Genomic DNA, 13,528 nt, shown 5'->3' with positions numbered 1-13,528 from the left:
CTACTCTTGGAGCCTGTATCTATTTTTATTCTAATTCCAGAGACTTATGGATTCCTGAGGAGAATTTTGAAGCTCTAGAGAAACTGAAGAATAACACAAAAGACTAGCTAATAAGAAAAAAGAACTCCTTGTGTACATGGTGTGACAAAATGAATGATCTAAGTGGGGTGGTTTTTATTTTGCAGTGGTTTCTACTATGTATGTATTTATTTAACAACTTCCATTATCCCCACCAGATCATCCTCACTGAACACTTCAGGATAAACACACAAATGACTCCAGCACCAAACCAGTCATAATGAACCATCCATTAGTAACCTTGATTAACTAAATCAAATGTCTAAACCAATCAAAAGGTCTCTAAATTGAAACAATATGGATTATGGACAATGATAGAAAAATCTCTTTTGTTTTTACCTGGCAGTGTCTTGGAACCTGGTTTTACAACAAGGCCACGGGCCCGGATGATTTCTACCTCCAACTGTCCCTTTTTGTCCATCATTCCTACCTGAATGTCACCTAATGGAAGGAGGAAGAAACAAATGTGCTTTAATATACAAATGCACTAAGGAAAATAGAGTCAAAGACCTTGGTTTAACATCGTTTCATCATTTCCCATGTAATTTCTTAAATTCAAATATACTTAAAATTCTATCAATAATATCTTCCTTTAAAAAGCATTAACATTAAAAGAGAAATAATGGTTACATATTTTTTATTCTTAAAATCTAAGGTCTTGATTCCTGCTGATAATACTGTTAAAGATTCCACTGGGCTGAGCCCAGTGGCTCATGCCTGTAATCCCAGCACTTTGGGAGGTGGAGGCAGGAGGATTGCTTGAGGCCCGGAGTTTGAGACCAGCTTGGTCAGCACAGTGAGGCCCTGTCTCTACAAAAAAAAAAGTCAAAATATTTGCTGGGTATGGTGGCGCATGCCTGTAGTCCCAGCTACTTGGGAAGATGAGGTGGGAGGATTTCTTGAGCCAAAGTGGTCGAGGCTGCAGTGAACCATAATTATGCCACTGTACTTCAGCCTGGGCAACAGAGTGAAACTCTGCCTAAAAAAAAAAAAATAAAAATAAAAATGGAGAGAGAGAGAGGGAAAGAGAGAGAGAGGGACAGAAGATTCTGTGAAATTTAGAGAATTTCATTTTCAACAATCTAAAACAAAAGAGTGAAATAATGTGGCAGAAATTCTTACCCATTGCAGGTGTTGCCAGAGTCTGGCGTCCCACTAGCTGAGCAGGGCCAAGGCCATCCAGGAAATCACTGAACTGGCTATCGGAGGCCAAGCGAACACCAGGGAAAATCAGACTGAAAGCAAAATAACATATGAGATTAAATCCCCAACCCCTATTTATTTTCAGGTAAGCTTGGTTTCATTCTAGCCTCATTATTGTGGCAAGACTAGTCCTATTATTTTGCCACTTATATTTACTGGATCAAAATACCCAGTTCCACCTCCCAGGGCTCTTCCTTCATATTCTCAGCAGCCCAAGTATGACACCAGCAGCACCTGTCACACTGCACTGCAGGCTTCTGCTGGTGAGTCTTTCTCTTCCTTGGTCTCAAAGGCAGACTGATTTCTATGAGTAACACTCAGCACATATTGAGCACTTACTCCATCCAGGCTTTATCATATTTAATCCTCCTAGCTGCACTATGATAGATTCTATTATTTCTCCTATTTCATACACGAAGAAATGTTTCTGGATCATTCCCACCTACATACAAATATGCTGTTATTTCTTCCACCATATAAAAAAATCCCTTTCCTGACCTCATTTCCCTCTCCAGTTACTACCCCATTTCTCTCCTTGAAATAATTGTCTCTACGTGCTGTCTTCGATTTCTTTCCTCTCATTCTCTCTTGAAAGTCTAATCATGTTTTCATTGTTGCCACTCCACTAAAATTCTCTGATCATTTGATACAATTGACCTTGCCCCCTCTTCCTTGAAGCACTGTCTCCCACTGCTTTCTGCACACTCCAGTCTCCTGGTTTCCCACTTTTCCCTTCTGCCACTCAGTCTTAACCTCCTCTGCTAGTTCTGCCACTAAACACTGGAGCTCAATCCTTTGACCTTTTATCTTTTTTCTATGTCTGAATTCCCTTGATAATTTCATCCAGTCTCATTGTTTTAAATGCCATCTATGCTGCTATTGCCTAGATTGGCATCTCCAGCTTGGATCTCTCCCTTGGGCCACAGATCTATGTTCCAATTGCTTAGTCTACATATCTGCTTGGATATGTAATAGGCACCTGAAACTCAAATTGTCCAAAACTGACTCTCCCCATGCTCCTGTCCCCCCACTGCAAACACACAAACAAAAAATCCAAACTCTGGTCCTGTCAAAAGATTTCCATCTTGATAAATGGTAACTTCATTCTTCATTCTTCCAACTGGTCAACCTTGGAGGCATCTTTCTTCCTTCTTCTCTGTTAGGGACTGAATTGTGTCATCCCCAAATTCTTATGTTGAAGCCCTAAAGTTCAATATGTCTGTATTTGGCCATAGGGCCTTTAAAGAGAGAAGGTTAAATGAGGCCATTTGCATGGAGCCCTAATCCAATATGACCCACGTCCTTATAAGAAGAGGAAGAGATACCAGGAGTAGGTAAGCACAGAGAAAATGCTGTGAGAAGACATCACAAGAACGTGGCCATCTGCAATCCAAGGAGAAAAGCCTCAGGAGAACTCAAACCTGTGGACACCTTGATCTTGGACTTCTAGCCTACTGATCTGTGAGAAAATAGATTCCTGTTGTTTAAGCCACCCAGCCTGTGGTATTTTATTATGGTAGCCCTGGCAAACAAATATACTCTCTTTTCTCTCATTACCCACATCAAATGCATCAATAAATCTTACTTGCTCTACTGTCAAAATACATTCAGAATCTGACCTCACTAATGCTACACTCTGGTCCAAGCCACCATTCCCTGGCTTCTGTGTTCCTGTAGCAGCCTTGTGAATGCTCTCCCTGTTGCTGCCCTTGCTGTCCTGGCCCCTTGCCCCCTCAGCACTCAGACTGATCTGCCAAAAACGGAAGTCAGATCCTGTCACTCCTCTGCTCAAAACCATCCAACATCTTTACCCCACTCAGTAAAAGCAAAGTCCTTGCATTACATAAAGTCTGTATAAGCTGTCCCTGCGCCTGCCACATGCCCTAATTCCTCATCCGTTACTGCTCCCACCCTTCCTCCCCAGTGCTGCCCTCCTCACTGCTGACACCAGGCCAGCTCCTGCCTCAGGGCCTCTGAAGCAATCTTCATCCTAGAATGTTCTTCCTTCAGATATCCCTCTGCTCACTAAATTCCTTCACATCTTCACTCGAATATCTCCTTTCCCCGACTATCCTGTGTCAAATCTTACCTCCACCCTCTCGATCATCTCACTTCCTTGCTGTATTTTTCTCCTTAGCATGTATGCTATCTAATCTACTATATATTTTACTAGTTTTTCTTTTATATACATTTTAACAATTTTTCTTATTGTTTGTCTTCTCTAATAGAGTGTAAATGTGATGAGAGTATTTTATTTTTGGGGAGATAGGGTCTGCTTTGTTCACTGCTGTATCTCTAGCATCTAGAACCATGCCTGGAATATTGTAAGTTCTACAGAAGGAAAGGAAAGGAAACAAAAGAAAAGAAAACAAACAAAAACAAAAACAAAAAAAAGAAAAGAAAAGACCCAGATGAGAGAACCAGGCCTATATGACTGCAAAGCCCATAATCTTAGCCATGGAGATTTCCTCCCTCCCTCCTATGACTTATATCCCCAACGTACAGCACAGTGACTGGCCCACTGGAAGGTATGGTAATATTTGTTCAATGAATTTATGGGTATTCATCCTCTTTTTACAATAAGACTATAAACATCTGGAGCAGGGGCTATAGTGTAAACATTTTTATATCCCTAACAGTATCTAATGTAGTTCTTTGCAATGATTAGTGCTCAATGCACATTCACTTTTCAGTTGATTTTCCCTCTCTTTTTAGACTTCCTTAATGAATAGTGAATCTATTTCTCCCCCCGACCTCAATTCTCAAATATTTAACACAAATGTTTTAGTCTGTTTCTATAAGTATCCCATATAAGCCTACTTATAAATGTATAGAAACCATTTATATCTCTTGTATTTATGTTGTCGTGCTAGACAAATTATCCTGAGACATACAATTCATGCTGTGCCAACAGCTCCTACGGCCTCACATCTGTAAAATGGCCACACATAGGTTATCTAAACATCTAATACTTACATGGTGATGACAGTGAGGCCAGTAAACCCCATTTTCCTTTATTAATGTCCATTACAGCCCCACTTCCAGATCTTTAGTTGCTAAGTACTATTAATTTGTTGCTGACAGAACTACACAAGCTACAAATGCTTTAAAAATATCTGAGACAGTTGATTCAAAGGAAAGCTACTTGATAACTATGTAAAAGGCTCCCCAACTTTTTTGGTGGCATTTCTTTTTGGCTGTTATATTTAATATAATTAAATAATTATAGTTGTTTGTTACAACATGGAACTAAGTATATGCCAGCATTCCATATTTTTTAGCAATAATTCTCAGGATGGAGATTCTTAAAACTAGCATTGTTCACATGGTGTGGCATGCATGCTTATTATTTTTGGGCTTTTATATATTATTTCAAGCTAGGGCAAAACATTTTATTTGCATTGCATTGTAAGAGTCACATTTTAGCAACTTGCCATTAAGGCAAAACACGTTATCCCCAAACCTATTTCACTTGATATAAAAAGCCAGATATGTCACATTGCTCAGTGGCAGGTGAGCAAAGTTCTCTTCACAGGAAATCAGCCAGTGAAAATTAAAGTGGTTCTGAAGAGCATGAGAGTTAGAAAATCTCTGTGAAAGCACATAGAGTGAGATAGGTGAGGCACGGAGGAGACACACATCATATGCAACCTCACTCACTTTCCTTCTGAGCTGTAGCTGTTCATGCTACCATCTGTAGACTCTCGGCTTGCCTGTCGAGTCATCCAGTTCCTCATCTCCACGGCCAGGCCTGTTTCTGTACTTCTTTGGACAGTGCTCCTTAGTTTTTTACCTCCTGCTTCTGCAGAGATAGAAACAAAAAGTGTAACAGCTTTGTCATCACTATCTGGTAAGAAATATCAGCCAAGGCTCTGAGATCATCAGATGCAAAGAACTGTGTAAATACAAAGTGCTCTTGTTAAGGAGACAGAAAGAAAAGTATTTAAAATAATTTTAAACAATGTCATGTCGAGTGGGATGAAGATTTTCTAAAAAATCTGTAAGAAGCACAAAACACCATTGTTTTATTTCCATTTAAAACAGTCTGCAAATTGTTAATATAAGAAACAAAAAGATTCAACCTAAGGAAAAAAAAAAGCCTGATTTTCATTGTAATACTTAAATGTCAGGTCAATTTATGCCTATCTTTTGTTTTCATTGTAATATTTAAATGCTGGATTAATTTCTGCTCACCATATTTTTCCCTTTCTTTTAATCATAGTAAAAGAACCAGGCCTTCATACAATTTACAAAGAAACAGATGGCGCACAATCCTCAAATTCCAGTCTTAACTTTTATAGGAAAGTCTGTTTTTGTAGGGTGATAGATATTAGAAGGAAAAAGAATCTACACAAAGGAGAGAGCCTAGTTTGCCAACAGTTTCACATCTATTGGTAACTTTCAGAAAGATATTCCAAGAGCAATGCAAAAACTCACCAAAATAATGTGAAAAGAGATTTTTAGTTTTTGTTCACGGGTAGTCATGTCCTCAAGGATCTTTAATAGTTTGGTGATGTGATTTACTAATAGAAACCAATTAGAAGACCAAACAGGAAACTGAGTCAAATACTACAGACGTGACACAGATAGGAAGTACTATCTGGAGAGGTCAGGGAAGAAGGTGTGTCATAGAGGGTGTGGGATTTGAGCTGGGCATGAAAAATAGGCAGATTGGGACTTAACGAGAGGTGAGAAGAGAGCTTCGTAAGCAAGGGAAACAGCATGGGCAAAGGTGCAAAGATAGGGATGACCACGTGCATTTAAGGGAGGTGCAATGACCAAAGCACATGTAAAGTCATGGGGGAGTGGGTTCCACAAAAAACTGAGCCCAAATTACAAAAGCTATGAGTGTTGAGATGTGAAGTTGAGAGGCTACCAAAGCTCGAGCAAGAGGGTGATAGTCCAGATGATTTGTACTCGATTACTTCTTGTCAGGCTTAAATATTTATCCATACTGTGCATATTGATAGCTTTTTGGGATACAACCATACAGTTAGCTCTTTTAGTGCCTGGTATTAATAAGTTCTTTTTTTGTGAGACAGAGTCTTGCACTGTTGCCCAGGCTGAAGTGCAGTGGCACAATCTCCACTCACTGCAACCTCCGCCTCCTGGGTTCAAGTGATTCTCCTGCCTCAGCCTCCCAAGTAGCTGGGATTACAGGTGACCACCACCATGCCCTTCTAATTTTTTGTATTTTTAGTAGAGATGGGGTTTCGCTATGTTGGCCAGGCTGGTCTTGAACTCCTGACCTTGTGATCCACCCGCCTCAGCCTCCCAAAGTGCTGGGATTACAGGCATAAGCCACCGTGCCCAGCAATAAGTTATTTTTAGGTCTATAAATATTTGCTGATATTGCCAGTGATTTGTCGAAATCTCTTTTCACCAAGTCTCTTACAAGTACTTACCATTTTGAAATACTGCCTTAAATTTCATCCATTCTCTACTTCCAACATTAATGTACACCAAAATGCTTTAAAGAGTATAAATGAAATATAAATTATGACTGATCTATAACTCAGTTCCACAATCTAAGGCTGATATTTTAGATAACTGATAGTAAACATGTTGTACTGATATGAACTGTAACAAGATACAAAACATCCCCTACTAATAAGGGAAAGATCTTCTTTACAGCAGAATATTAGTAAATGTAAAAGCATTAAATTTTACATAAAATTTAAAATTTATCAATTTGCAACCTCCATTGGAATAAATGATAGAAGCAAGGCTCATCAATGGGGGCTAATACTATTAGATGAAAGGTTGTAGAAAGGATACTCATATGAGCCAAATAATTGTTCCATAAATTATTCTAATTGTTAAAGGAAAAAAAAGTACTTTAACACTGGGAGACCAGGCTGCCACCATCTTAATAAAGTGATCAAACTTGGCAGCACTAAGAGGGGACAATCATATGCACCTCCAGATATAAAATACAAAGCATCACTTGTCAAGTTATTCTAGACAAAAACATGCAACCTGTTTCTAATCAGATCTTTGGAGCCAACTTCAAGTTTTCAAAAACAGGTGATAGAGTAACAAGATATATGATAGACACACATACACAAAACAATCAGAGAAATCCAGAACATGGACTATTGTTCAAGAAAGTTGGCCTAGTCTCTTAAAAAAAGTTAATATCATGAAGACAAACAAAGAAATAAGGTAAGGGAATTATTCTGGATTAAAATATATCAAAGAAATTTAACCATCAAATGCTATGAGCGTACTCGAACTTCTTGTTTGGGAAAGCAAAACAGGAAACTCTGTATGCAAAACAGTATAAAAGTAATTTTAGGACAAGTTAAGGAAAATTTGAATATGCATTTGACATTAGATGAGATTAGAAAATTGTTATTTTTTAAGGTGAATAATGACATGTATTATAAAGAATTTTCTTATTAGGAGATACATGCTAAAGTATTTAGACCTGAAATGTTATATATTCTGCAATTTACTTTCAAATGGTGTAGGAAAAAACAAAACAAAACAACAACCAAGCCCCCACCCCCAAACCAAAACTTCACATATATGTTTTTAAAAATAAGGGAGAATGTTAAGGAGAAATGAAAGAATGAGAATGCAGAGTACATCCTGATATTCATGAAGTTAATATTTATGATTTCATTTGAGTGGTCCTCAAATAACTATATCAAAAAGTAGGCTGGGCACGATGGTTCACACCTGTAATCCCAGCACTTTGGGAGGCTAAGGCAGGCAGATCACTTGAGGCCAGGAGTTTGAGACCAGCCTGACCAACATGGTGAAACTCTGTCTCTACTAAAATAAATTAGCCGGGCATGGTGGCCCATACCTGTAATCCCAGCTACTTGGGAGGCTGAGGCTGGAGAATCACTTGAACTCAGGAGGCAGAGGTTGCAGTGAGCTGAAATTGCACCACTGCACTCCAGCCTGGGTGACAGAACAAGACTCTGTCTCAGAAACAAACAAACAAAAACCCCAAGCAAGAAGTAATACAGTTTTGTACAAGTGTGTCTCTCCATGGAGCTTTAATGTTCATTTCCTGTGAACAGTGCCCTTGTGAAAAAATTGCCATCAAGTGAGACATAAAACTTCAGTGACATTTGAGCATGTGGAATGAGGATACGTACAAGAAACATATGACTTAAAAAGGAAATGAGATTCTTAAAGATCTCAGAACACAGCCTCTGCAACGTCAAAGATCTAAAGTTTTTAATTTAAGGTCTGACTCTATCATAGCTAAAGTGACTTGAAAATCTGCCATTATAGGGTTATGAGAACCAGCACCATTTGTCAAAGAATAATATGATAAGCATGTAATTCTTTTGTTTACAGGTTGCTTCTTACATGTATCCCCTTCATAACAATGCTAAAAATCTCAATTTTACAGATATAGCATCTAAGGGCCCCAGAAGTTTACATAATTCCCTGAAGCAACATAGTAAGTGACAGAACCAGCATTTGTAGACAGTTCCCAGACTCCACATTTTCTGCTATTCAGTACTTCATTGTCAGAATATAACTAAAAGGGGAGCTTGTGCAGCTGTCTATGGAGATTTTACTGTGCTAATGCTGTAACTGCATATGGAAGACCCTATTAGAAGCAGCTTAGTGGGGTGGGAAGAGCAGAGCACAGTGAAGGAGTCAGGCCCTGGGATCAAACTGCTTCTCTTTTAGTCTCCACTCTACCATTTACAAGGTGGGTGACACTGAGCAAGTTACATACCCTCTCTGTGACTCAGTTTCCTCAAACTGAAATGACAGCAATAATAAGCCTACCTCATTAGGAATGAGGTAGGAATTTTTGTGAGTATTAAGGAAAACAATGCACTTAAAGCACTTAGGATAGTGCCTGACGCATAGAAAAGCTTCAATTAATTGTACTGTTATTATTACCAGATATGGAATTAGAAACTATGTATTCTAGGCCTGACTCTACCACTAACTTGTGAGCTCTATCTATTGTCCTCGCTGAGTCATATCCCCTTTCTGAGTCTCTGGCTCCTCATTTATAAAAAAGGGAGGGGGAGGAGGGCAGAGGATATCTGATATCTTTGAGTTCTAATGTCTATGAGTTTGTGTATTAATGCATAACCAAGACCATGATTAACAGCATACATTGAGGAGATACTCTAGTCACTATCATCTGACATAATCAAATAAATCCAGCTAATATACTGAACATTTATAGTAGCCCTTTAATACATGTCTTTTTCAATGTTCCATTATCAAATACATTTATAGGCTTATTTAAAAAGTAATTTATTTTTCAGCACCACAAAATCTTTAGCTACATTCACAATAAAACTAATTTAACTTGAATGTCATTCATTACCATGATTCACATTTAATGTTCCAAATGATGTGTCATGTTATTCAACTTAAAAACTGAATCTACATAACAATGAAGGTCTATATAAAGAAAATGTGGTAGGGAGAATTCTAAGATGACACCCATGATTATGTTACTTTACATGGTAAAAGGGATTTTGCAGATGTAATTAAGGTTACTAATCAGTTGACCTAAAGATAGGGTGCTTATCTGAATGGGCGTAACTGAACCACACGGGCCCTTTCAAAGCAGAGTGTTTTCTCTGGCTGGTTCCAGAAAAGGAAATCACAGAGGTGTGAAACACAAGAAAATTCAATATACCTCTCTCTGCCTGAAGAGGGAAGGGGCCACATGGAAAGGATGTGAGAGCAGCCTCTAGCTGCTGAGAGTGATGCCTGGCTGACAGCAAGAAAATGGGGACTTCAGGCCTGCAACTGTAAGGAATTGGATTCTGTCCACCACCAAAAGGGCCTTGAAAGCCTATTTTCTCCCCTAGAACCTCCAGACAAGAACTCAGCCCAGGCAACATCCTCATTTCAGCCATGTGATGCTCTAGAGAGAAAACCCAGCCAAACGTGCCAGACTTGTGACCTGCAGAACTGTGAATTAATAAATGGGTGTTTTCAGCTGTTAAATTTGTGATAATTGTTATACTGTAATATAAAACTAATACAGTAAGTTCTGAGTCCTTTGTAGATAAGTGTTTTACATGAGGAGACTTATTAAAATATCCTATTATGACTTAGGGGTGGACCATCGAAACTGTAAAAACTTAGCCATTATTTTAAAAAGTGTACATTTAAAAAAGTATACACATACATATAAATATACACACGCATACATAAACATATATGTATAATGTGTGTGTGTGTGTGTGTATTGAGACATCAAAAAAATACTCAAGTAAGGCCCAGATGGTGCTGTTGTTGAGCCCTGAAATCACTCATTTTGGTATTAGGTATTTTAAGCCAAAGTACATTTGGAGAAGATGCCTGCAGGTAAAAATCAAGTTCTTGAACTGCAAAACATCACAGGCAGAAGGAAGAACACAGGAGGTGTCCTCGTTATTCTGCCCTGCTTAGTCTGATGACTCATTTACCTGGCACCCTCAGTAAAGCCATTTGATTAAACAAAAGACCAAAGGGTCAGTTTCCCCTAATAATATCTGGAAACCAGAAAACCTTTTGGGTTACTTGACAACAAAAACCAAAAGATCCTTTCTGCTACTGACTTGTAAACTATTCTAAGCCCCACTCAAGGCAGGGCTTACAATGCATTGTCAAACTTAATGTCATGGTGACCTCCTTTCAAATCTTGGATTCACATAACCTATTCCTGGTTGCTCCCACCTGCAAGGTCTCATGTACTGCAGACAGACTTACTTTGGATTCAGGGTTTTCTCAATGTCAATATGCAAAATGATTTATGGAAACAGAATGAAGAATAGTTGGCAGATTATGAAAACTGACTTTACATTTTAGTTTAGACCACAATTTATATGCTTTAACAAGTTGCTATTTTTGCATTATTCAAAATTACCATTTCTCAGAGTGAGTATAATTTAGAAAACCATTTGTGTTACATTTAAAGCATATTAAAAATGCATTACAATGAGAATTTCTAAAATTATTGACTCACAGATTTTAGGAAGCAATCTTGGGTATCCAGCATATCTATGTAGTTTATGCACTCCCTTATTGCAGCAATGAGAAAGTTGAGGTCCTGAGTGGCTAGTTTGCTTCGGTAGAAGACTTTTTCATCTTTAAGAATCAATAATTGTAAATTCTACTTTTACTCTCTTCCACCTTGGTCCTTTAATTCCTAAAATTTAATATATAACAATTGTCTCCAGCACCTTCATCAACCTCTGTGGTAGACTCTGTGGACATGACTTCTCTCCCATCAGCAGTTTTTTTTTAAATTTTACTTTAAGTTATGGGATACATGTGCAGAACATACAGGTTTGTTACATAGGTATACATGTGCCATGGTGCTTTGCTGCACCTATCAACCCATCATCTAGGTTTTAAGCCCCACATGTATTAGGTATTTGTCTTAATGCTATCCCTCTCCTTGCCCCCTATCCCTCAACAGGCCCCAGTGTGTGATGTTCCCCTCCCTGTGTCCGTGTGTTCTCATTGTTCAACTCCCACTTATGAGTGAGAAGATGCGGTGTTTGGTTTTCTGTTCCTGTGTTAGTTTGCTGAGAATGATGGCTTCCAGCTTCATCCATGTCCCTGCAAAGGACATGAACTCATTCTTTTTTATGGCTGCATAGTATTCCATGGTGTATATGTGCCACATTTTCTTTATCCAGTCTATCATTGATGGGCATTTGGGTTAGTCCCAAGTATTTGCTATTGTAAATAGTGCCCATCGGCAGATTTTACAACTTCCCTCCCATCAGCAGATTTTATATCAAGATATGAAAGAGGTTGATTTATTTATTTATTTTGTCCTGCAAGACCTCAATATGGGGACACTGTCATGGATTACTCTGACTGCATGTAAAAGCTCATATACTTATGTTTCTTAGGTCTTGCTACTATCATAAATGTAATTCAAATCTCTAAAAGTCTGAACAAAATAAAGACAAATAGCCAACAATTTCGTTTGGGCTAATCCAGGCTCTGCATTTACAATTAAAATAAAATTGAAATTAAAAATTAACAATTGACACTCAAAATTGTTTCAGACTTTAACATGAATCCATTCATTCCAAAAGCTTTGTCACAACTATTTAATGTTATAAAAGTTATATATCTAGGCCGGGCACAGTGGCTCACGCCTGTAATCCCAGCACTTTGGGAGGCCAAGGCGAATGGATCACGAGGTCAGGAGATCAAGACCATCTTGGCTAACACGGTGAAACCCCGTCTCTACTAAAAAAATACAAAAAATTAGCCAGGCGCAGTGGCAGGCACCTGTAGTCCCAGCTACTTGTGAGGCTGAGGCAGGAAAATGGCGTCAGCCCGGGAGGCAGAGCTTGCAGTGACCCTAGATCGTGCCACTGCAGTCTGGCCTGGGCGAAAGAGCGAGACTCCGTCTCAAAAAAAAAAAAAAAAAGTTATATATCTAATAGCTACAGCATGGTGAGCTTCAAGCAGGGGTCATGATTACGGTAGATGTTAGGGCTATTCATGTATATTCACTTTATTCCCACCTCTGAAGTTAGGTGTGGTCATGTGACTTGTTTGTCCAATGTGAGCAAAACTAACCCATGTAACTTCAGGGCAGAAGATTTAGCAGCTGATGTATGTATGACTCACTATGTCTCCTTCCATCAGCTTGAGTACAGCCACACACAGGACTCTCAATGGACAAGTAGCAGGAGTGAGACATAAATTTTTTGTGTTAAGCCATTAATATTTTTAGTTGTTACTACAACCTAACCTATTCTGACAGATACATACAATAGACAGTATTCCATTTTCTTGTAAATAAAGTTTTAAATTTGTCTATTTTTTTGTTTTCAACATCATTTAAAAATTGGCCATTTTGAATACAGCTCTGTTAAAAACTCTGAATTTGATATTCTATTTCATAACTGTTTTCATGGCTTCTGTTTTATAAGCATACTTAAAGAAATTTTAATCATTTTTCTTAAAATTCAGATTCACATTTAAAACACATCGAAATAATTTTAAATAAAGATTTGATTTTAGAATAGTTTTAGATTTACAGGAAAATTGCCAAAGATAGTACAGAGAATTCTAGCACCCCCACATCCAGTTTTCCTAATTATTAACATCTTACATAGGTATGGTAAATTTGTGGCAATTAACTAATATTGATATATGACTACTGACTAAAGTTTATACTTTATTCTGCTGTCCTTAGTTTTTACCTGAAGTGCTTTTTCTGATCCAGGATACCACATTACATTTAGTCATCATGTCTCCTTATGCTCTTCTTGGAAACTAATTTTTTATG

At 38.2% G+C, this 13,528-nt stretch overlaps 1 protein-coding gene across 49 annotated transcripts in view; it reads right to left on the bottom strand.

The window, feature by feature from the left end:
* Nucleotides 1-13,528, bottom strand: part of RIMS2 (regulating synaptic membrane exocytosis 2) — a 748,462-nt gene that overhangs the window by 7,620 nt on the left and 727,314 nt on the right. For all 49 annotated transcript variants that reach the window (XM_058443874.1, XM_058443866.1, XM_032760193.2 and 46 more), the window contains 3 exons: nt 4,942-5,083; nt 1,201-1,313; nt 418-519 (listed from right to left, as the gene is read on the bottom strand). In XM_058443874.1, the coding sequence (XP_058299857.1) occupies nt 418-519; nt 1,201-1,313; nt 4,942-5,083 (357 nt within the window). The remainder of the gene's footprint in view (nt 1-417; nt 520-1,200; nt 1,314-4,941; nt 5,084-13,528) is intronic.

This window comes from Hylobates moloch, unplaced genomic scaffold (assembly GCF_009828535.3).
Source record: "Hylobates moloch isolate HMO894 unplaced genomic scaffold, HMol_V3 SCAFFOLD_9, whole genome shotgun sequence".
In the NCBI taxonomy this organism is placed as follows: Eukaryota; Metazoa; Chordata; class Mammalia; order Primates; family Hylobatidae; genus Hylobates; species Hylobates moloch.
The sequence above is the reverse complement of the archived record's forward strand: the minus strand, read 5'-3'. Positions and strand labels throughout refer to the sequence as shown.